Raw genomic sequence first — 22,919 nt, forward strand, 5'->3', positions numbered from 1 at the left:
TAAATATTATAAAACAATTATAATTTTAATAAAAATCGCTATTTTCTGCATGATTTTAATCATGATATTTGTTATCATTTTTTCCCCGTTTTTTTCATAGTGTTTGAATGTTTAAACTTTATTTAGTAGTGTATTTGTATTCAGAACGCATCTGACTTTAAGCAATGAAAAAGCATGTAAATCACAGTTAAAACGCGGTAAAAAGCGTATTTTTAGCGTTTTTGTGGTCAAAACCAAATTTGACAAAGACAATTTCTGCCAGAGAATGCGTTTAGAACTGCAAGAAACTCAACGCAAAGTGCGCACATAGCCTAACACTGCGAGAGACTCCTCTATGTGCGGTGGGGGTAAGCATCTTTGTGGGTAATTTGGTTAACTTTTCTGTAATCTACACACATTCGTATTGTACAATCGTTCTTTTTAACTAACACCAAGGGAGCCGCCCAAGGGCTGCAGCTATCTCTGATTACCCCTGCTTGTTTCATTTATTTTAGTACAGTGGAACCTCGCTTAACGAGTAACCCAGTTAACGAGAATTTCGCTTAACAAGCAAAGCTTTCTGTAAATTTGTAACTCGGTTTACGAGGAAGCTTTGCTGTACGAGCAAAATACTCACCGCACACACTTCCGGTTCCGTACGTCCACCGCGCTCTAACCCACTCTTGCAGTCCACACAAACACACACAAGCACGCACAAAACACACACAAACAAACATGCACGCACACACACAGACAGTATTATGCTCACCTTACCTTCCGTTCCATCGCCGGCCTCATGGTTCTTGGAGGAATCCTCGCGGCGAACTACAAGATCCAGGAGACCGGCGATGGAACGTAAGGTAAGGTGAGCATAATATGTGTACCTTCCGTTCCATCGCCGGCCTCCTGGGTCCTGTAGTTTGCCGGTATAGGCTGTGTATCGGCAGGCTTTGTGACGAAGCAGGAACTTCCTCTGTCCTCACTACTCAAAGGCAGCGCACTGACCAATCAGAGGCAAGCGGCTCATGCCTTTGACGTCAGCGCTCTGGGTGCGGAAGTTCCTCCCTCGTCGTGATGGTAACCCGATACACAGCCCGTACTAGCGAACAGCAAGTCCCAGGAGACCGGCGATGGAACGGAAGGTAAAGTGAGCATAATATGTGTTTGTGTGTGTGTGTGTGTTTGTGTGTGTTTTTGCATGTGTGGAATGACACAATAGGGGACCAGGATGGGACATTTAACCCTCCGTCACATACAATATCGGTTCTAACGAGTTCACATACAATGTGACTGTCAGGCGCAGGCTAGAAAAATACCTATAATATCTAATGTTGAAAATTTATGGAAACAAACTTAATTTTAAGGTACCTTAAGTACTATTAAACACATATTCGATCAGAATTAGATCCTGAAGTTTCCCCTGAAAAATTACACTTGCAGAGCATGTGATGAATAAAAACATAAAATACCAACCTTATTGAGTGTGACGTGTTCACATACAATGAGCCTGAGAGATTAGCACAGTTATATCTGTCCTCCTGAAGCTCTGCAATCCAACTGTGGTATGAGGTTTCACAGAGCTGCTAGAGACAGGAGACTACCTGGAGGGAGGGGATTTCCTCACAATCTGGTGAGGAAGGAGAAATGAAAGTAAAAGAGATGTGCCTGTCAGGCCTATTGTATGTGACGGAGGGTTAACAAGTTGTGGAACGTATTGTCTGCATTGAAATGATTTCCTATGGGAAATCTTCTTTGCTGAACGAGTAACTTGGTTAACAAGCACAGTCCCAGAACGGATTGTTCTCGTTAACCAAGGTTCCACTGTATACTTTTGGCACGCTGATAATGAGTGGGAGGTATGGGATGAAGACTTTCCTTGATGGGCAGATGATCTCCTGTGGGAATAATATGTTGTTTGCCCTTTACCTGCCCAAAATCCAAGGGATGTTTACTGAAAACCTGCTCGTACTCCTGGACTACTCAATACATTTCATTTTTTTGGTGTTGAGGAGTAGTCAATGCCAACATACATCTTTTGGTATCACTCCTCCAACTGGACTAAGGCGGGCTTTGCACGTTGCGACATCGCAAGCCGTTGCTGCAATGCCGCACGCGATAGTCCCCGCCCCCGTTGCAGGTACGATATCCTTGTGATAGCTGCCGTAGCGAACATTATCGCTACGGCAGCTTCACATGGACTCACCTGTCCTGGGACGTCGCTCTGGCCGGCGACCCGCCTCCTTATTAAGGGGGGCGGGTCGTGCGGCATCACAGCGACGTCACACGGCAGGCGGCCAATAGGGGCGGAGATGAGCGGGATGTAAACATCCCGCCCACCTCCTTCCTTCCGCATAGCCTACGGAAGCCGCGGTGACGCCGGTAGGAGATGTTCCTCGCTCCTGCGACTTTACACACAGCGATGTGTGCTGCCGCAGGAGCGAGGAACAACATCGGACCATCGCGTCAGCGTAATTAAGAATTACGCCAACGCTGCACCGATGATACGATTACGACGCTTTTGCGCTCGTTAATCGTATCATCGAACCTTTACACACTACGATGTCACAAGCGATGCCGGAAGTACGTCATTTTCAATTTGACCCCACCGACATAGCATCTGCGATGTCGTAGTGTGCAAAGCCCGCCTAAGGAGCCATTGTCATCTGTTGACTCAGACAAAGTCAAGGGTCCTGGAGCCTGACTATGATTTGTTGCTGATGGTAAACAGTTTGGCTACTGTGACATAACGGGACAAGCAAGCTTCCTCTTCCCCACAGTTCAGGAGCCGCACCGGAACACTGCCCTTTTTAACATCAACAATCCTTGTCGTTGTCATAAAAGTAGGTCTGCTATCTGAATAGACTGGTTCCAGCACAGCCTAGTAATCCCGGCTTCTGACTCTTATGGCATTTGGGTTATTCGTTACTTTGGAAGTTTTTCCCCATTGACTTGCATTACACACGCTATTTGGAATGAATATGCGAGTAGTAGACAGTACTCGTTAAGAGTATAGCGAGTGCAGATAGTTAGGTACTCACTCCACTCTAATCAGTAGATCTCTTACCAGTGCGAGTTGTCCGTCACTGCCATGGTGGTATCCTCCTCTGCTGTCGCCATGGAAGATCATCCGGGCTTCAGCCTAAGGCTGGACTCACACGAGCGTATGGCATGTGATGCGAGAGCATCGGATGCGATATGCTAATGTCCCCCGGCTCAGGCTCTGCTGCGAGCGTGAGCCGGGTGTCATGCGACTGTAACCCGATCAGCTGTGAAGCTGAGTGCAGGCGCTGCGGAGGAGAAGGAGGGGTTAATCCTCCCATCTCCTCCACTGTCAGCCTGTGCGTAGATCGCACTGCACTGGGATAACATCCGAGTGCAGTCCGATGTATCTCTCGCACCCATTCACTTGAATGGGTGCGAGAGATACGGCTCTCGCAGACAATCGCAGCATGCTGCCGCTTTTCTCGCATCCAGAATCTGGATGCGAGAAAAGCTGACCAACAGCTCGCCCTCATTGCCTAACATTGGTCAGAGTGCAATGCGAGAATTTCTCGCATTGCACTCGTCCGATTTTCACGCTCGTGTGAGCGTACCCTAAAATGGATTCTCTCTGTGGGGGAACACGTCTGGAGAGTTTGAACAGTTTTGTATAAAGCAGCTACACTTTTAGTCAGTTCTTGTACTTGTCACAAATCTGCAGAAGAATCGTCAGCGTGAGTCTGGGTGCACGGTACTACACGCACTTTGGACGAGAACACTGCCCCCTGGTGGTACGTAACTGCCGGGCAATTTACTTGCTCAGTTCAGACATAGGTGGATTCCCGCAGTATGCGGTTGCTCTGTCCTTGAAACCGAGTGAAGTCCATATCCAGGTTTTGCAGGGACATCATGTACAGCTGGGCCTTACTGGAGTCAGACAAAAGACCCTCAATAAACTGCTCTTTCAGCATTTTGTTTTCATCATGGACACTGTCTGATTCAATTTGCTTGATGGCCCACAGTGCCTCCTGTAGATTAAGGGCATAGTCTCTATGGCTTCCTTCACACATCAGTTTTTTTTCCCTCAGTCACAATCTGTTTTGTGACAAAGAGAGAGAGCGAAAGAGACCAAACAACGGACTGTGACGGATCCGTCGCCGTCCGTTTTTTTGGCACACACAAAACACATTACTGTGGACGTCGTCTCCGTCGCACGGACAAACATTTTTCCCTGGATCCGTTGCCATCTATCGCAATCCGTCGCTAATAAAAGTCAATGAGAAAAAAACGGATCCAGCACTGGATCGTTTTTTTTCTAAATTCGACGGATTGTGACTGATGGCAAAAAAGTGATGTGTGAAAGAGGCCTAAAGGGGGCTTTACACGCTATGACATCGCTAATGCGAACTCGTTGGGGTCACTTAATTGGTGACGCACATCCGGCCGCATTAGCGATGCCGTTGCGTGTGACACCCATGAGCGATTTTGCATCGTTGCAAAAACTTGCAAAATCGCTCATCGGTGACATGGGGGTCCATTTTCAAAAATCGTTACTGCAGCAGTAACGAGGTTGTTCCTTGTTCCTGCAGCAGCGCACATCGCTCCATGTGACACCGCAGGAACATCTCCTTACCTGCCTCCCGCCCGCAATGCAGAAGGAAGAAGGTGGGCGGGATGTTACGTCCCGCTCAGCTCCGCCCCTCCGCTGCTATTGGGCTGCCGCTCAGTGACGTCGCTGTGACGTCGCACGGACCGCCCCCTTAGAAAGGAGGCGGTTCGCCGGTCACAGTGACGTCGCCGGGCAGGTAAGTATGTGAGCCTGGTCTGGGCGATGTTGTGCGGCACGGGCAGCAATTTGCCCGTGTCGCGCAACAGATGGGGGCGGGTACCCACACTAGCGATATCGGGACCGATATCGCAGTGTGTAAAGCCCGCTTAACAGTGTCTTGTGCTTGCTGTCTGACTCTGAAAAATTGCATCTTTATTTCTGAGGCAGTACAGGTATCAAAAGTAACTTTGAATTTATCTAAAATGCATTTTAAGCCGGTTTCAGACGTCCGTGTTTTAGGTACGTGTGACATCCGTTTTTAACATGGATGCCACACGTACCCATGTTATTCTATAAAGTTAAGTCCGCTTTACACGCTGCGACATCACTCAAGCGATCTCGCTGGGGTCATGGAATTTGTGACGCACGTCCGGACGCTTTAGCGATGTCTTTGCGTGTGACACCTATGAGCAATTTTGAATCGTCACAAAAACATTCAAAATCGCTCATCGGTGACATCCTCCCCTATCCTCAAATATCGCTGCTGCTCGGTGTACGCTGCTATGTGTGACGCCGCAGGAACTAGGAACCTCACCTTACCTGCGGCCGCCCGCAATGCGGAAGGAAGGAGGTGGGCGGGATGTTACATCCCGCTCATCTCCGCCCCTCCGCTTCTATTGGGCGGCGGTTCAGTGGTTCAGTGACGCTGCTGTGATGTTGCTGTGACGCTAAACGAACCGCCCCCTTAGAAAGGTGGCGGTTTGCCGGTCACAGCGACGTCGCAGAGCAGGTATGTGCGTGTGACGCTGTCGTAGCGATCATGTTCGCTACGGCAATGATCACGCGATATCGCATGTACAATGGGGGCGGGTGCTTTCGCGCTCGACATCGCTAGCAATTGCTAGCGATGTCGTAGTGTGTAAAGCGGCTTTAACTCACATGTCCATGTTTTCACATGGATCATGTGACCCTGCTTGTGTCCGCACGCACACAAAGAGACATGTCCGTTTTTTCTCCGACAGCACGGGTGTCACATGGATCACACACTGTTGCGATCCGTGTAACATCAATGTGACACATACCGGAGAAAAGACGTGTCTTTGAAATAAAAATATTTTCTATATTTACCTGTATCCAGCGCTGTGCAGCCTCCTGCTTCTGACTCCCGCTCATAGAATTTTCACTGCAACTTGGAGCTGGAAGACGGAGCAGTACTGGGGACAGCGCCGGGGACCGCATCTATGGGGACAGCGCCGGGGACCGCATCGCTGGGGACCAGTGAGTATTCAGCAAGCAATCAGTGTGTGCGCAGTGACATCCAGGAGGTCATCGGAGTTCCCAATGAACTCTGATGAACCCATGAAGTCACCATCGTGAGACCCGCTGTAGTAGCGGGTATGTCGCAGGGTGTCATCAGAAGATCATCAGACTCCGAAGACCTCCTGGACATCCCTGCACACGCATTGCTTGCTTGATACTCACCTGTCTGCGGCGATGCTGTCCCCGACGCTGTCCCTACGATGCTGTTCCCGGCGTTGCCCCCAGCGATGCTCCTGCTTCCAAGCCTGAAATGCAGTGCATATTCAATGAATATAATGAGCGGGGGTCAGGAGCGGGAGGCAGCAGAGCCGAAGAAAGCAGCGCTGGATACAGGTGAATATAGAAAATCTTTTTATTTCACAGATACGGGTTTCCTCGTACGTGTCACATTGATGTCAAACGGATCACAACAGTGTGCGATCCGTGTGACACCCGTGCTGCCGGAGAAAAAACGGACATATCTCTGTGTGTGCCTGTGGGGCCAAGCAGGGTCACGTGGTCCCTGTGAAAACACGGACGTGTTTAACTTCTCCGGGCTGAGCTGACTGGTAACTATGGCAAATTTCTGCTCTTCTTGACACAGACTACAGCGCTTGTCTTTGAAATTGCTTAAGGTGTGAGATTCGCCTGCATTCTGTGGCACCTGGTATATAAGGCATGGTTAGCGGCATTATGAAAGCCACAGCTGCGGGCCCCTGAGGATTACTGGAATTAGACATGTCCACACTTGTTAACTCTTGCAGGGGTGTGACTCCCCCCTCCCTGGCTGCTGCAGGTCTTTGTGGCGCACAGGACCCTGTTCATGATGCGAGGAAAAGCTGAACTGTGAGACCTCGGTAGACCTCTGATGTCACGGTGGTGGGTCCGAGTGGCGATGTGGCTGTATCGGGTGCGTATGACAGGCTTTTGTGATGGCGGTTAAAAAATAATATTAAAAAGGGAGAGAGAAAAAAAAATAAATAAATAAAGAGTTTGTGACACAGTTGGGATGTTTGGCTTTGGTATTGCTGGAGGACACCAGGAGTTAGGTGGTGATGCACAGTTCGAGAGGGTTGTCTCCTCACCCCCCCCAACTAGGACTGTTTCCTGGGGAAGTTGAGGTAAGGATGGTGCAGCAGAGACTAAATCAGCTAGAGCCAGGACAGGGAGTCTTTACCTTTTACTGAAGCTCTGCAGAACAGTCCGGAACATTCCTTACAGCATTCACAATGATGGTGGTCTGAGCTGCCCCAGTGAGAGTTTGGTTTCTCTGCAGTATGGTGCTAGTGTATTCCTTCTGCCTCTACTTCCCTACCTGGGAATCAGTGTCTTGAAATCCTGGGATTTTCAAGTGAAGAAAACTCTGGATCTTTAATCCCTTTCAGCGAGCAGGAGACTTGAATCCTGAGGGAAAACTCACTGTTTCTTTTAGAAGTTTCCAAACTCAATCACGTTGCTGAGCTCGCAGGCAATTTCACTGCTCCTTAAGAGAAGGTTAATAGCAGTCTCTCAGTTTGCCACTGTCTTTAAAAGTCCAGGTGGCCTAGAGACTGATCCACTGCCAATTTGTAGCTGGTCCCTCCAGAAGTTTTAACAGTTACCTCAGCACAGTACTGTCTTCATGTTACTCTCCTCACTTTACCTCACACTGGTTTCAACTGCCACTCTCTGAATTTACCTCACATCTAAGCTCCTCCCCTTTCTCCTTTTAGAGCGCATACAGAAGCCTTGTTATCAGCTCAGGTGAACAGGCCCTGAACCTTGAAAGTCCAGGTGGCCTCAGGACTGATACCCTGCCATAAACCAAAAAATACCCTTTAAAACTGAATTTTATTTCTTCCAATTAAAATATAAATACCGACAAATCACAAACCATGTGAATACGACACACAAATTCATATTTAATGAAGTACAAATACTCAGAGGGGGAGGAGCTCAGGGCAATTTCCCTACTGTTTCCCTTCCTAGCCGTGGAGGTTGGTACCCTAGATAGTATGAACTGGCGCCCCCGCTCACTGAAGGCTGACCCTCCTTTCTCTATACTGGCAGACTTAAACGTACTGCTGACCAAAGTGTAGGGGCAAAATTATACACAGTGAGATGTAGCTATTGATATATATAATAGGTTCCGATATAGGAATGGAATTCCTCTAGTTGTTCTTGTTTATGGACTAAGGCCTAGTGGAAATAATATTCCATCAGCACGGAGAACCTCCACTAAACTTCATAGCAATACAAGAATACAAGCATCAAATTAAAGCAGTCATATATTAGATCATGGAAACATGCATATCATAACCCAAGTAGATTAGTCTAAAACGGGGCTAGATCAATTAATCTGTTTGACAGAGACGTAGCGATACTGAGCTGTATTGATTTGCAATGTTTAAAATTCACATCCTGAAAACATGCCCATCATGTCATCAATTGGTTCATCAGAAATTCATTTATCATCAGTCTGGTATTGAATTTTTATCAGAGACCTATAATGGGTCATCCAACATTTTGTCACTGCATAGACACATCCACAATGTATACATTTATAACAAATAGGCTAATCAAAGGTTAAAAAAAGCATATGTTCAATGACACTTAGCCTATCAGTAGGGAAAGGCACAACGCGTTTCCCCCCTTCCTCGACGGTAGACAAGGGTTCGTCAGGGGCATCCCCACATGAGGAAATCAATATAATAGGTTTGTTAGCCAGCTTCTGTGCCCTCTCCATATACAGTAATGATATGATAGGAATTGTACAGACTGGTTCAACATTTTTTTCCCTGATTCTACGTCCTAAATCAGCAGGACAAAATAAACATAAAAGAATAATAGAAAAAAAGTTTTTACCCATCTGAAACTTCTCGGGATGACGGCAAAACAAATTGTTAGTGTTTTGCTTCCTCTAAACACTACCCGGTTTCATTCCCTTCTAGTTGCCTACAAGTTATGGACTCTAGTTCGGCGAAAATTTCTCTCAAAATCTCACTTTAGATATGGTAAGTCCTCTTGGGATAATTCAGGCTTATCTTACTGTATTATAGTATTGTATGTTTTAACAACTGTGTATTAGGATGGAGCTATAATCAGTGATCGGCCGCTCTTCATTGTTAGTGTCTGATGTCCTAGCTCTTCTCGGCTCTGTGCTTCTTTCCCATGCTTATCAATAAACCTTACTGTTTTCATTGTTACTACCAATCCATTAATCAACATCTTCCTGATATTTTTTGTCTTCTGAACAAATTTTGACATCAGGTGTCTCTTCTTGATTTGCTGATCATGACACATAATTTGGCTCGCTCCCAAATCACGATATTTTCTTAGACTTTCTATATTCCAATGTACATTTTTGTGTTGATTGACCCAGAACTTGTTAATGCGAATTACTTCCATGAATCCCATGATGTACTAAGCCTTTTGCACGACTGTAATGGAGCAAAGTAGTGTTTTGTGTGGGTTTAAAATTGGCCACATTGTAGCCAAGACAAAGGCAGCTTGTAAAGTTTTATCCGCAGTACCCAAGCTCAAGCTTCCTTGTTCTGGGCTTTGTTGCTATAGAAAATGATGCTTTTGCCTTATCTGCTTCTCATGAACTGATCAAGGTTTGGTACTTAATCCGATTCGTCTCATTTCCAGATTATCATCAGTTCTGTTCTTGTTACTTCATGTCACGCTAGGTATTGGGAAGTACCACGCATGCAGCGATAAGGAAGGGAAGAGAATCCCTATGTCTAGGGAAGGGGCTGATGGTGACCCCTGACTAAATCTTCCGCTATCCCTTGGCTCCCCTGACCACCCTAGATAGGTTATGCTTCTATGCGCCGAGTAGGATACCTGACTCTGACTGTCCCTAGAATTGGGCCCTAGGTAGGGAATGGATGGGATGAGCGCTTAGTCAACCCCACTAAGCTGCAAAGACACAGGGAGCACACACAGGGGAAAGCACATAATCAACTTATCTCCAGGATGGCTCAGGGAGAGGTACAGCAAGGAACAAGTGCTGGCCATACATTATATGGGATTACTGCTGACGTTACTAACTGCAGACTATAAGATGCACACACATTTTAGTAAGATGTTATCTTAGTCAAAAAAATATGATTCCTATTTTTCTCAACCATATTTGATAACCAGGGTAAATAATGGGGGTCCACTTTTCAGGATCAACATCTTTTGGCTAGAGAGAAGAGCAGTTACAAAGAGCGTCTCTCGTTCTGGAGGACCTGTCCTGTCCTACATTACACAGTCACTTATTGATTTGTTTAGACACTGTGTAATGCTTATAAGTTTCCCACTGATGGCGCTACATCAAAATTGAATAATTATTGCCATTTTTGCTCACAGATTTTAGGGGGGACACATTATGATCATCTTCTTAACTAACAATTTTTCTAGCGGTAAACTCAGCCGACATTGCAATGATTACTCTTCACTCAACAAATGAGGTTATTTCTGATTTCGTACTGCTGATCCTTTTGTTTTCCGTAAAAAAAAGTCACCTCCCGAGGAGTCTGTTAGCAGCTCCCTCAAAGAGAACACGGGGCAATGGGCTGAGGGAGTGTCCCTGTGTATGTGGAAGTCGAGAAAGAAAACTGTTGGTTGAACGATCGTCATACTATTGTTTGGCCGACAGCCAGGGGCGTAACGATCGCGGTCGCAGAGGTCGCCACTGCGACCGGGCCCGCAGGGTTATAGGGGCCCGGCAGCCGCTCTGCAGAGCCGGCTGCCGGGCCCCTATGTGTAGTGCCACTATGTAGTGGCCGACTGCGCGACCGTTAGGGGGGCCGGCCTGTGAGTCAGGGGGGCCCAGTGTCTGCAGGGGGGCAGAGGGGCCCCTGACCTGGAGAGGCCACCAGGCGTTCCTGACCTGCTGCAGAGGAGATGTGCTCCTGCACGGCAGACGGAAACCATCCCTACCAGGACCTGCGATGATGTCACGCCCATGTGACTGTGTGGGAGGAGACACAGGATGCCGGGGAGAAAGCAGGAGAAGATACTTCGAACACATGAGTGGTAATGAGGAAAGAGGGGACATGAGGGGAGGGGCTGCAGGGTGAGTGGGATATGAGGGCTGCAGACTGTGACAGAAGCATGTGAAGGGTGCAGAGTGTTTGAGAGGGGTAAGTTGGGGTACAGGCAGGGTGAGATATGTGGGTCAGGGTGTGTGTGTGATATGGGGGTGCAGGCTGTATAGGGAGCAGGGTGTGTGACATATGGGGGCAGGGGCATAACTACCGCAGTCGCAGGGGTCAGAAGGAGCTGAGAGGTACTTGTTTTTTTTATTTTGCTGGCTGCATGACACATATAGGCCCGGGGAAGCTGCCTGCATGATACATGGAGGCCCTGGTGGGGCTGGCTGGTAGGCTGCATTACACACAGAAGCCCTGGGGGCTGGCTGCATGACACATGGAGGCCCTGGGGGGGCTGGCTGCATGACACATGGAGGCCCTGGGGGGGCTGGCTACATGACACATGGAGACCCTGGGGGGGCTGGCTGCATGACACATGGAGACCCTGGGGGGGGGCTGGCTGCATGACACATGGAGACCCTGGGGGGGCTGGCTGCATAATACATGGAGGCCCTGGGGGGGCTGGCTGCATGACACATGGAGACCCTGGGGGGGCTGGCTGCATGACACATAGAGGCCCTGGGGGGGGCTGGCTGCATGACGCATAGAGGCCCTGGGGGGGCTGGCTGCATGACGCATATAGGCCCGGGGGAAGCTGGCTGCATTACACATGGAGGCCCTGGTGGGGCTGGCTGCATGACACATGGTGGGGCTGGCTGCATGACACATGGAGGCCCTGGTGGGACTGGCTGCATAATACATGGAGGCCTGGGGGTGTGGCTGCATGATACATGGAGGTCTATGGGACTGCATAATAAACATGAAGGACACCTTATACATAGACTATAGCAGCGCATTATACATGGAGGTCTATGGGGCTGCATTATAATACATATAGGACTATGGGGGCTACATTTATAATATATGGAGGACTATGGAGGCTACCTTACACATGGTCTGTGGGGGTGCATTATAAGGCATGGGGGACTGTGGTGCAGAATAAAATATGGAGAACTATGGGAAATGCATTATAATACATGGAGGACTATGGGGGTGCATTCTAATATATAAAGGGTTATGTGGGACCCTTTATACTATATGGAAGGCTATGTGGGGGACATTATAGTATTTGGAGAACTATATATGAGGGAGGAAAAAGATACAAGTATGGGGTGGGAATGTTTTGTGCTGAGGGAAAGGGCTCTTTCCCATGCTCTGCTATACATCTCTCAGCACCAAGCTTTCCCATGTTCTGCTATACATCTCTCAGCACCCAGCTTTCCCATGTTCTGCTATACATCTCTCAGCACCCAGCTTTCCCATGTTCTGCTATACATCTCTCAGCACCCAGCTTTCCCATGTCTCTGCTATAACATCTCTCAGCACCCAGCTTTCCCCATGTTCTGCTATACATCTCTCAGCACCCAGCTTTCCCATGGCTCTGCTATACATCTCTCAGCACCCAGCTTTTCCCCATGCTCTGCTATACATCTCTCCAGCACCCAGCTTTCCCATGCTCTGCTATACATCTCTCAGCACCCAGCTTTCCCATGCTCTGCTATACATCTCTCAGCACCCAGCTTTCCCATGCTCTGCTGTACATCTCTCAGCACCCAGCTTTCCCATGCTCTGCTATACATCTCTCAGACCCAGCTTTCCATGCTCTGCTATACATCTCTCAGCACCCCAGCTTTCCCATGCTCTGCTATACATCTCTCAGCACCCAGCTTTCCCATGCTCTGATATGGGAAAGCTGGGTGCTGGAGGGAAAGATGTATGACAGAGCATGGGAAAGCAGGGTGCTGAGAGATGTATAGCAGGAGCATGGGAAAGCTGGGTGCTGGAGAGATGTATAGCAGAGCATGGGAAAGCTGGTGCTGATAGAGGGATTTTAGATCATGGGGAAACCTGGGTGCTGTGGGTAAGAGCCAAGTGTCAGCATCATTATCCCGTACCCTAAGTGTTGTGTACATGGAGGGGGGCCCCGGTCCAAAGTTTGCACCAGGGCCCATCAAACTCTAGTTACGCCACTGCCGACAGCTATTGTATCTATAGTGTATGGAGGTCTGAAGAATTTTCCAAATCACACAAACCCTTCATCGTCTTGGAAATTTTGGATACATATGATTCCTTCTTACATTTCCAACTTTTACATGTGTCCATAAATATAAATCATTTTATTTTCTTATATGTGGCTTATTTGATGTTTTACCTTTATTTTTAGGATCTTTGATGAGCGAGTCTGTTGCCATGTTGAACTTCTATCCCAGTTTTCCAGCTGCAGAAGGACCGACAAACCGTGGAGAGTTTATATTTGTGGTGGACCGGTCTGGGAGTATGGAGTGTCCGATGAATTCAGAGCCAAATGCCCCAATGCGTATTCAAAGTGCTAAGGTCAGTTACCGGATTCTGTGGGATCATGTATAGTGAATATACTATACGATATACTGAGGTAAAGTCATCTGGCCACATTTCTGCATGGGGAAATATTTTTGTATTTTTTGTTGGCTTTTATCATGTAGCTTTCTTTCTTATGTAGGAGACCCTGGTCCTTTTGTTGAAGAGTTTACCTCTTGGGTGTTACTTTAATATTTTTGGATTTGGATCCCATTTTGAGTCTTTCTTCACGTGAGTTCAATAACCTTCCTTTGGTATCAAGTTTGGGCATATATACATTTTTTTGGAAAATTTGCGACCCAAGGTGATGGCTTTGAATGTAGGATTGAAATCCTTCTTTTAAAGTAATACTCACCTTGCAGGTCAATCATCAACCATTTTTCTCCAATCCTTCCTCCATTCATATATTCATAGGTCACCAGAAAACCAATACAGCATTGGTTGCTTCATATTCTTATTCAGTAGGTCATTGCCTTGTTTGTTTGTATTTTTCAGGGAGAGTAAGGAGTATACACAACAATCCATGGAAGAAGCTGTCAAGATGGTCAATGAAATGAAAGCCAACTTTGGAGGAACAGAAATACTGAGACCCTTGAAGAAAATTTATGATACATCTGGAAGACCAGACCACCCAAGACAGGTACAGTATGTCACACACAGAATCTGTGACCCTACATTGGATTTTAATGATTAACAAGTGCTTGAACTTCTGTTTTACACTGTAAATCTGAGTATCATCCATCATAGAGGCCTTCAACATAAGGTCAAGCATGCCAATTGTGCAAGGTACTGTGACCTACTAGCTACTACGGCATCAAGTATTAGCTAAGTGGTGGGATGACGGGTGTTGGACCTCCACCGATCTGATATATATGACCTCTCTTGCACAACCCCTTTGATTTACAGAATGTTTTTAAGCTTAGAACAAGAAGCATTTTGTGATAAATGGTAACAATTTATGTCTATGGTCTCTTTAGCTGTTTCTATTCACGGATGGAGAAGTTGGAAACACAAAAGAAGTGATTGATGAAGTCCAGAAAAATTCTAATAATCACCGGTAAAATCAAACATCTTATTGTGAAGATTTTTCAACCTTTCTGTCCAGAATATTGTGATTTACGCTACTACAGTCCTCTCTTATTTAGTCATTAAAACTTTTGTCTTACACCCAAATCAAAGAAGCCTAGAGAGGTAAAGAGCGAAGTATTCCAAAATTATTGGCCAGATATTCAATATGTTCTCACACCGTATCTTTCAGTAGACGGAGATCCTAAAAGCTAAATAGGTTCTTGTGGCTGCTTATTTCAACAAATCTTCACCAAGTCCACACCAGTTTACCTTACTTACCATTTCTCATTACCCGGTAGTAGGTGATTCTGGAGCTACATAGCAATAATGGATGCACATAGCTTAATAGATGACGAGTCAGCGGTTAATGTAATACAATAGACCAAAACTTAGTCTTTGGCGGACCACTATTATGATATTATTCTGGTCCTTCTCTTGTATTCATAAGGAAACAACTTTAATTGGCCTGGCCAATTACCTCGCATGTATGTGACGCCCTGGCAAAACCAGGTAGTCACACATTAGGCCCCCGCACAACACCATCCCTCACCTAGGTCACATACAGCCGACCTGAAACCCTAGTCACCCCCCTCAGGGCAAGACAGGCACACCAGTGGGCGGGACCAGGCGGTTAGGGAACGCCCACTCAGGGGTCTAGACAGCCCGGGACGGGAAAACAGTCAGTTCAGTTCAGTAAACGTCGAGATTGAGTTCAAGTTGAGAGGAGTGAGGCTGGAGCTAGGTGTAGCTCCAGCAGAGGAGAAGTTCAAGTTGAACGGTGCCAAGGTCGGAGGCCTGGTACCTTGGCTAGGTGGCAAATGGTGGTCTCCGTCAGCAGGAGATGGGAAGATGGCTTAGCAGATCCGAGGAGGATCGGAGCAGAGTTGGAGCCCGCCGGTACCAACACCAGAGACCCGACCGGAAACCGTGCACAGAGGAGGTACTCGGGCCCTGAAGCCATGACCGGAACCAACGCCTAGCTAATCAACCAATTGAGGGCAGGATTATAGGTCCTGTCCCAACCCTAGTCCCAAAAGCAGACAACCACCCACAGAGAGGGATAGGGCAACCGCCAGGGTCCATAGATCCCACGGGTCAGCGTCAGCGGGTACGGCTCCTCAGGCACACAGAAATCCGGGAGCGGACTCCCGTGTTCCATACCGGGAAGTCTAAACACACAACCACAACTAGTGCAGAGGAAGAGACGGCGACCACCAGCCCGGGTGGGGAACCAGAGTACAACTAGCGCGGCAGCCGGCCACCAGCACCTTGGTTTACCAAAAGACTCGTGTGATTCATTTGCTTGTGAGTAACCAAACATCCTTTGGTCTGTCCGGGCACGCGAGCCCCTGCCACCGCCATACCCTGCACAGAGAGACTGGGCCCCAGGGCAACCATCCCTACCCACGGACGGGTTAACATCTGGCTGCCATTACATCTCCCCCGGGTATCTCACAACAGCAGCGGTGGTGTCCCACTTCACCACACACCGTGGGTGGAGTCACGAACCGAATACGGTCAAGGCCGTACAACTACGTCCCCCTTTTCATTGGCGTGTCCGCGTGACCCCGGGTCTGGAGGATCCCTCGAGCCACGCAGCGGGTCCGGATCCAAGTGGCGCCGGCTGCTGGCACGGAGGCGGCACATGTACAACCCTATGTAACGGGGCTAAATACAGGCTGATCAGATTCCATTCCATGGTTTTGAGGTCAGAATTGAGCACATAGACTAAAACATTTAACTGGTGATTAATAAATTCATGAGTGGACATCATCCTCATCATTGTGATATACTTTGCATTCCATTGCCAATAACATACAGAAAGCGCTCAGGTAAGCACCTGTTTGTATGGCTTTATTACATGACGTATTACACTATGACCTTCGTATTCTTGATGTCTATGTAGATGCTTTACATTTGGGATCGGTGAGGGCGCCTCCACGTCCCTCATCAAGGGTATGGCCAGAGCTGGAAGTGGGATATTTGAGTTCATCACCGGCAAGGACAGAATGCAGACCAAGGTGAGTGCTGGGAAGGGGAGGATGAGGGCGTCCCTTTAAAAATGTTAGTTAATATATTGGAAAGCAAGTGCCTCCACGTCACACAATAGTGAGACAGACAATATGCTCATTGGTGACAATAAGGTCCAATACAATTTGCACTTCCTCGTCCCTCGAGGAGGAGCAAATACCTACAAAGGCAAAGACAGTCACAGCTTCCGTCCACACCACAACCCCCTATACGATTAGTAAGCCAAGGTACAATAGTTACATAAGCCAATACAGCATTATATAAAATATGTAGGAAAAAATTCAGTATAACTTACATTATACGTATTTCCAACTCAGCAGTCAAGTGGGCAGAAATCAGTGATTGGCAATCTGCAATGCACACAGAGGAACCTGCCAATCACTAAGTAGCCCCGCCCACTGGACTCGTAAGCCCAGAATGAGCAAAGGAATTCAAAGAATGAAATACAAGTTAAGCTGAATTTTTCTTACAAATCAACAAATGTCAGGGAAACTACTATCACAAAACTTCATAGTTTCATAGTTTTTAATGTTAAAGGTAGACTTAAAGGGGTTTTCCCACGAACAACATTCATTTTAAAGTTTATTTTATTCAATAGATCTTGGAATAATAATAATTTATACATTCGGATGTATTCATCAAAAATGTTCCTGTGCTGAAATAATCTTATATATGTGTCCTTCATATCTACTGTGTAATGGCTGTGTCTGACTGTACAGGAACACGGTCTAATCATACCACAGCTCCTGGGCCGAGGAGGAAGTAATAAAGTATACAGACATTACAGCATGGGATTGCAAATTATTCTTTCTTTCTGTGAGGTAAAATATTATAAAAAAAAACAAAACAAAAAAAAAAAACCAGGCAGGGAAATGTTTTACTTCACAAAAAGAATCAAATACGATCCCTTGCTGTGCTATCTGTACACTCTTTTGTTTCCTCTCCAGCCCAGGAGCTGTGGTTTGATCAGATCATGTCCTTGTACGGTCAGACACGGCCATTACACAGAACATAAGATCTATAGATTAAAATCACATTTGAAATTAACTTTGTTCTGGGGAAACATCGAGTTCAACCCTTAGCCTAAAGCCCCGTAGTTCGTGCGACATTTGGTGATCGCTGCCGTAGTGAACATTATCGCTACGGCAGCGTCACACGCACATACCTTGTCAGCGACGTCGCTGTGACCACCAAACAATCTCTCCTTCAAGGGGGAGGTGCGTTCGGCGTCATTGCGGCGTCACTAAGCGGCCGGCCAATAGAAGAGGAGGGGCGGAGATGAGCTGCCGGAACATGCCGCCCACCTCCTTACTTCCGCATTGCCGGTGGACGCGGGGTAAGGAGATGATCGTTGCTCCTGCGGTGTCACACATAGCGATGTGTGACGCTGCAGGAATGACAAACAACCTCGCTACTGACCAGACAACGATTTTTGGTAAATGAATGACGTGTCACAGACCAACGATTTTTTGCCTCTTTTGCGATCATTTAAGGTTGCTCATAGGTGTTACATGCTGTGATGTCGCTAACGACGCCGGATGTGCGTCACAAACACCATGACCCCGGTGATATATCGTTAGCGATGTCGCAGCATGTAAATGGTCCTTTACATGTTGATCCAGAGGAAGGGAAAAACCCCAGTGGGCAGACAGTAAGCTCCATATTAGGGGAAAATGTCTTCCCAACTTCACATATGGAAATCAGACTAGTTTGCTGGGTCAACGCTCAATCAGTGCACATAGCCATTAGTATTATATTTTTCAAGAAAGGCATTCAGGCCTCTCTTTAATTTTAGTGGAAAATCAACCGCTATTGACCTATAGTTTAAACAAGTTTTTATCATATATATATTTATTTATTTTTAAATGGTAGTAATGTTTTTTTTTACCATTTCACAATCTTAAGGCCGGGTCACACGCAGCGATATCGCTAGCGAGCGTACCCGCCCCCATTGTTGTGCGTTACGGGCAAATCGCTGCCCGTGGTGCACAATATCGTTCTGAGCCGTCACACGGACTTACCTGCCAAGCGACGTCGCTGTGGCCGGCGAACCGCCTACTTTCTAAGGGGGCGGTTTTTGCGGCAACACAGCGGCGTCACTAAGCGGCCGCCCAATAGAAGCGGAGGGGCGGAGATGAGCGGCCGTAACATCCCGCCCACCTCCTTTCTTCCTCATTGCCGGCGGCCGCAGGTAAGCTGTAGTTCGTCGTTCCCGCGGTGTCACACGTAGCGATGTGGGCTGCCTCGGGAACGACGAACAACCTGCGATCTCAACAATCCAAAGATTTTTTGAAAATGAACAACGTGTCAACGATGGACGATTTGGTGAGTATTTTCCATCGTTAACGGTTGTTCGTTGGTGTCATATGCAACGACGTCGCTAACGATGCTGGATGTGCGTCACGGAATCCGTGACCCCGGCGATATATCGTTAGATATGTCGTTGCGTGTAACGGGGCCTTTAGTTACGTAGGTTGAAAAAAGACCTAGGTCCATCTAGTTCAACCTTCCTCCACCAATTATACATTTTGTCCCTAGATCATTTATAACCGACAATGTTGTGTGTAGTGAGGAAATCATCCAGCCCTTTTTTATAAGTCATATAGTGTCAGCCATTACTACCTCTTGTGGTCGGCATTCCACAGTCTGACTGCTCTAACTGTAAAGAACCCTTTCCTATTTAGACCTTAATCACCTTTCTTCCATCTGTTAAAAAATCTGTTTAAAAAAAAAATCAAAAACCTTACAATTTTTACACTGACCACTGTGTTTTGTTTTCTTTTTGTTTTTTTACCTCTGACTTCCTGTTGCTTCTAGGAAACAAAATATGTACATTATCAGCGATAGACTGATTCAGACCTTATCACTTGTTTTGAAGCATCTAATGAGCATGTGTAAAGGGTCATTGTAATGAGAGGTGGAAAAGGGGCAGGTGTGACATCGCCTATTGTGATTGGTGAATCCTGTGTTATTAGCTGTTACCTGTTAGTGTAATCCTGCCTCTGATGATAATGAGCCTGCTGAAAACTTTTCCCTAACAGACAAGTTTTTTTTAATAAACATTGTAATATATATATTACATATAGTATATATTACATATTATATACATTATATGTAAAACAAAACCTTTTTTTTCTTCTAGGTTCTTCGGGCTCTGAAATGTTCCCTGCAGCCCACTGTGAACAGTGTCTCACTGGCGTGGTCTCTTCCCTCTGGAGTGGAAGCCATTCTCCTGTCTAAAGTCCCCTCCGCCATATTTCAGGGTCAAAGGTCCATTGTCTATGCCAAACTGCAAGGAAAGGTAGGAGATATCAAGTCTGAGTCTCATAAATCCTCATAACATCCATCCCCAGAGTAAAATCACTGTGTCCATTATACGAATTATTGATCATCACCATCTTAGAAGCCCAACATCTCACAACATAGGAATCATATTTATTGTAGATAGCATTTCTATGTCCATTTCATGATAAAGCAATGACCTTATATCAGTTGGGCGCCTCTCAAAAGTATTCACACCCCTATGTTTATGTGTTGAGTCATTACAGATCCACCTTTCCATTTTCCTAGGTGGAGACTGAAGCGGACGGTGAGGTTTGCCTACAGTACAACTTTAAGGACGAACTTTTGAAGAACACCATTCGCTTCCCTCTTAAAATTGAGAAAGTTGAAAGGTAATTTTTTAGAAATCTAAGTAATGGGCTAAAAAAAAAAAATTAAAGGGATTTTCCATGACTTCAAGGGCAAAATAAAAAAAAAATGCATTTACTTCTCGGATGGGTGCTGCTTCTCTGCCGTGGCTGCTCCGTCACCTCTAATATACTCCTGATCTGACAGAATGAGAGGGTGCCCATCCAACAGGCGAGTAAAGGTATGTGCGCACGCTACAGTCTTGGTGCACAAATCTTCTGTGTCGAATCTACACCTTCTGGCAGAAAAACGCACCAAAAAATGCCTGCATCCATTTTTTTAATGATGATGATGGCTTGAAGGGCTAAACAATGCAGTAAAAATTGCCCCAACAATTAACATGCTTCAGATTATTTTCTGCACTAAAATCTGCACCAAATCTGCAAGGAAAAAAAAAGGAATGTGCCCATAACACTTCAGAAATCTCATAGGCTTTGCTGGCTGCAGGATAGACATGCAGTTTTGTGTGCAAATTTCTCAAAAAACGCATTAAAAATGCAACAAAAAAAACCCTTTGCACAGGCCCTTAAGGCTATGTGCCCACGCTGCGGATTTACCGCGGATTTACCGCGGATTTCCCGAAAATCTGCAGCAGCGGCACTTCCAAGCCATTTCAATGGCATTTTGGAAATGCTGTGTCCATGCTGCGGATTTTTCCGCTGCGGATTTGCCGCGGATTTTGATGCGGAAAAATCTGCAGCATGTCAATTGTTTGTTGCGGATTTTGGTGCGGATTTGGGTATAGAATGGGAAAAAAAAAATCCGCATCAAAATCCGCGGTAAATCCGCGGGTGCGGATTTGCCGCGAAAGTCGCGGATTTTCAGGCAGAAAAGTCCGCAGGTACATTCTACCGTGGACACATAGCTTAACGGGATAATAAAGTTCTAATTACTTCCACAGCTGTAGGTAAGCAGTATCGATGATGTCACATCCACAGATATCTGCTGGTCCTGTGCGCAAGCAGCAGGTATCGCTCTCATGTCCTTTTATAAATATTACAGATGCACAAACAGAGCCAGATAATCCCTTTTTAATGAGAATCTGTCACCAAGTTTTTGCCACCTATTTTGGGAGCAACAAAATGTAGGGGCAGAGACCCTGGTTCCAGTGATATGTCATGTACTGGGCTGCTTACCGCAGTTTTGATAAAATCTTTGCTTTATCAGCAGAAGATTATCCCTAGAGGACTAGTAATGCCTCAGTCTTCCATATTCATGAGCTCTGTATAACCCCACTTCCACCAATGATTGGCAGCTTTCTGCCTATGCATAGTGTACACAGAGAGCCGCCAAGCAGTGGTGTGGGCAGGGTTATTAAAGGGCTCATCATTCAGAGAATAGGTAGTACCACAACCTCCAGCAAGAATGCAGGGTCTCAGAGCTCGGAGCCTAATCCTGTCACGGTGTGTCCAACAGCTCCGGCAATTCACAGTTTGGTAGGCAAATGTAAAAGGGAATACAGGGTAGGAGAAGGTAAGTAGATGGTCGCGGGGCTGATTCCATAGTCCAGCTATGTGTAGTGGTGAAGCTCCTTGGTCTGGTCTGACTTTCATGTGGTTCCTGCCATGTGCAGACCCCTAGATCATATGGCATGAGGTAGAAGCCGGGGTGAATGCAATCCCACAAGAAACACAGACACTGGAGGTTTCATGAACAAAGAGGGAACTTTTACTTTACATAACCTGCAGAGCTGACAATGCACGCTACAAGCTGGTCCATGTAAGCTGCAGAGCTGACAATGCACGCTATAAGCCAGTCCATATAAGCTGCAGAGCTGACAATGCACGCTGTATGCCGGTCCATATAAGCTGCAGAGCTGACAATGCACACTATAAGCCGGTCCATATAAGCTGCAGAGCTGACAATGCACGCTATAAGCCGGTCCATATAACAGTTTCCACAGCCTATATTACAGCTCTTTCAGTATCAGCAGGATTAACTTTTCCTCATCCAAGCTCTGAGAGGATCTTGGCATCAGGCATCTATAACTGTCTTGGCTTTGAGCAGTTTGTGGCTTTCTGCATCTTGCTATGTTCGGGGTCTACCATGATTTATAATAAATGGCAGCCTGGATTTCTTTCCTTTTCACAGAGAGTTTACTTCTCCTTACCAGGCAAAGTCATTACATGATATAAGTGACTGAAAGTAGGCCCACCGACTCCAGCATTCATACATCTCTCCCACCATGCATTAGTCCTCTCCTCCGGAGTCCTCAGCCACAGACCTCTTTCTCATTTTTCCTGTCAGAAAAAGGACCCAGAACTTTCCCCACAGTTGCCATATAAGCAAAAGGTAGTTTTGAGAAAGGCCAGCAGAGGTCAGTGTAAGATTAGAAATGCTACAATCCTCAGAGCAAGGCTTCAGAAGTCACAGATAATGTCCAACTTTATAGAAAAACTCATGGCCCATCGGGGTCATTCTAGTATTGTCTACTGTGGGTCACTACAGTAGATCTGTCACTGATAAAAGAGTTATATGATCAAAACTACAACAAGCAGCCCAGTAAGTGACACATCGCTGTAATCAGGATTTCTGTCTATAACTCATAGCAGGGGCGTGTGCGCAGATAAAAAAAAAATCAACCTGTGCATACACCAATGCCGCTTATATTCATCTCCAGTGTCGTCAATAAAAAAAATGGTGCC

At 46.5% G+C, this 22,919-nt stretch overlaps 1 protein-coding gene across 3 annotated transcripts in view; it reads left to right on the forward strand.

Moving 5' to 3' along the window:
* Positions 1-22,919, forward strand: part of LOC142255321 (von Willebrand factor A domain-containing protein 5A-like) — a 415,890-nt gene that overhangs the window by 333,395 nt on the left and 59,576 nt on the right. For 2 of the 3 annotated variants that reach the window (XM_075326894.1, XM_075326885.1), the window contains exons 7-13: positions 13,313-13,482; positions 13,628-13,716; positions 13,981-14,125; positions 14,463-14,542; positions 16,460-16,574; positions 19,727-19,885; positions 20,155-20,258. In XM_075326894.1, the coding sequence (XP_075183009.1) occupies positions 13,313-13,482; positions 13,628-13,716; positions 13,981-14,125; positions 14,463-14,542; positions 16,460-16,574; positions 19,727-19,885; positions 20,155-20,258 (862 nt within the window). The remainder of the gene's footprint in view (positions 1-13,312; positions 13,483-13,627; positions 13,717-13,980; positions 14,126-14,462; positions 14,543-16,459; positions 16,575-19,726; positions 19,886-20,154; positions 20,259-22,919) is intronic. The other variant, XM_075326900.1, reaches the window with a different exon arrangement.

The sequence above is a fragment of the Anomaloglossus baeobatrachus genome, chromosome 1, assembly GCF_048569485.1.
Source record: "Anomaloglossus baeobatrachus isolate aAnoBae1 chromosome 1, aAnoBae1.hap1, whole genome shotgun sequence".
Classification (NCBI taxonomy): domain Eukaryota; kingdom Metazoa; phylum Chordata; class Amphibia; order Anura; family Aromobatidae; genus Anomaloglossus; species Anomaloglossus baeobatrachus.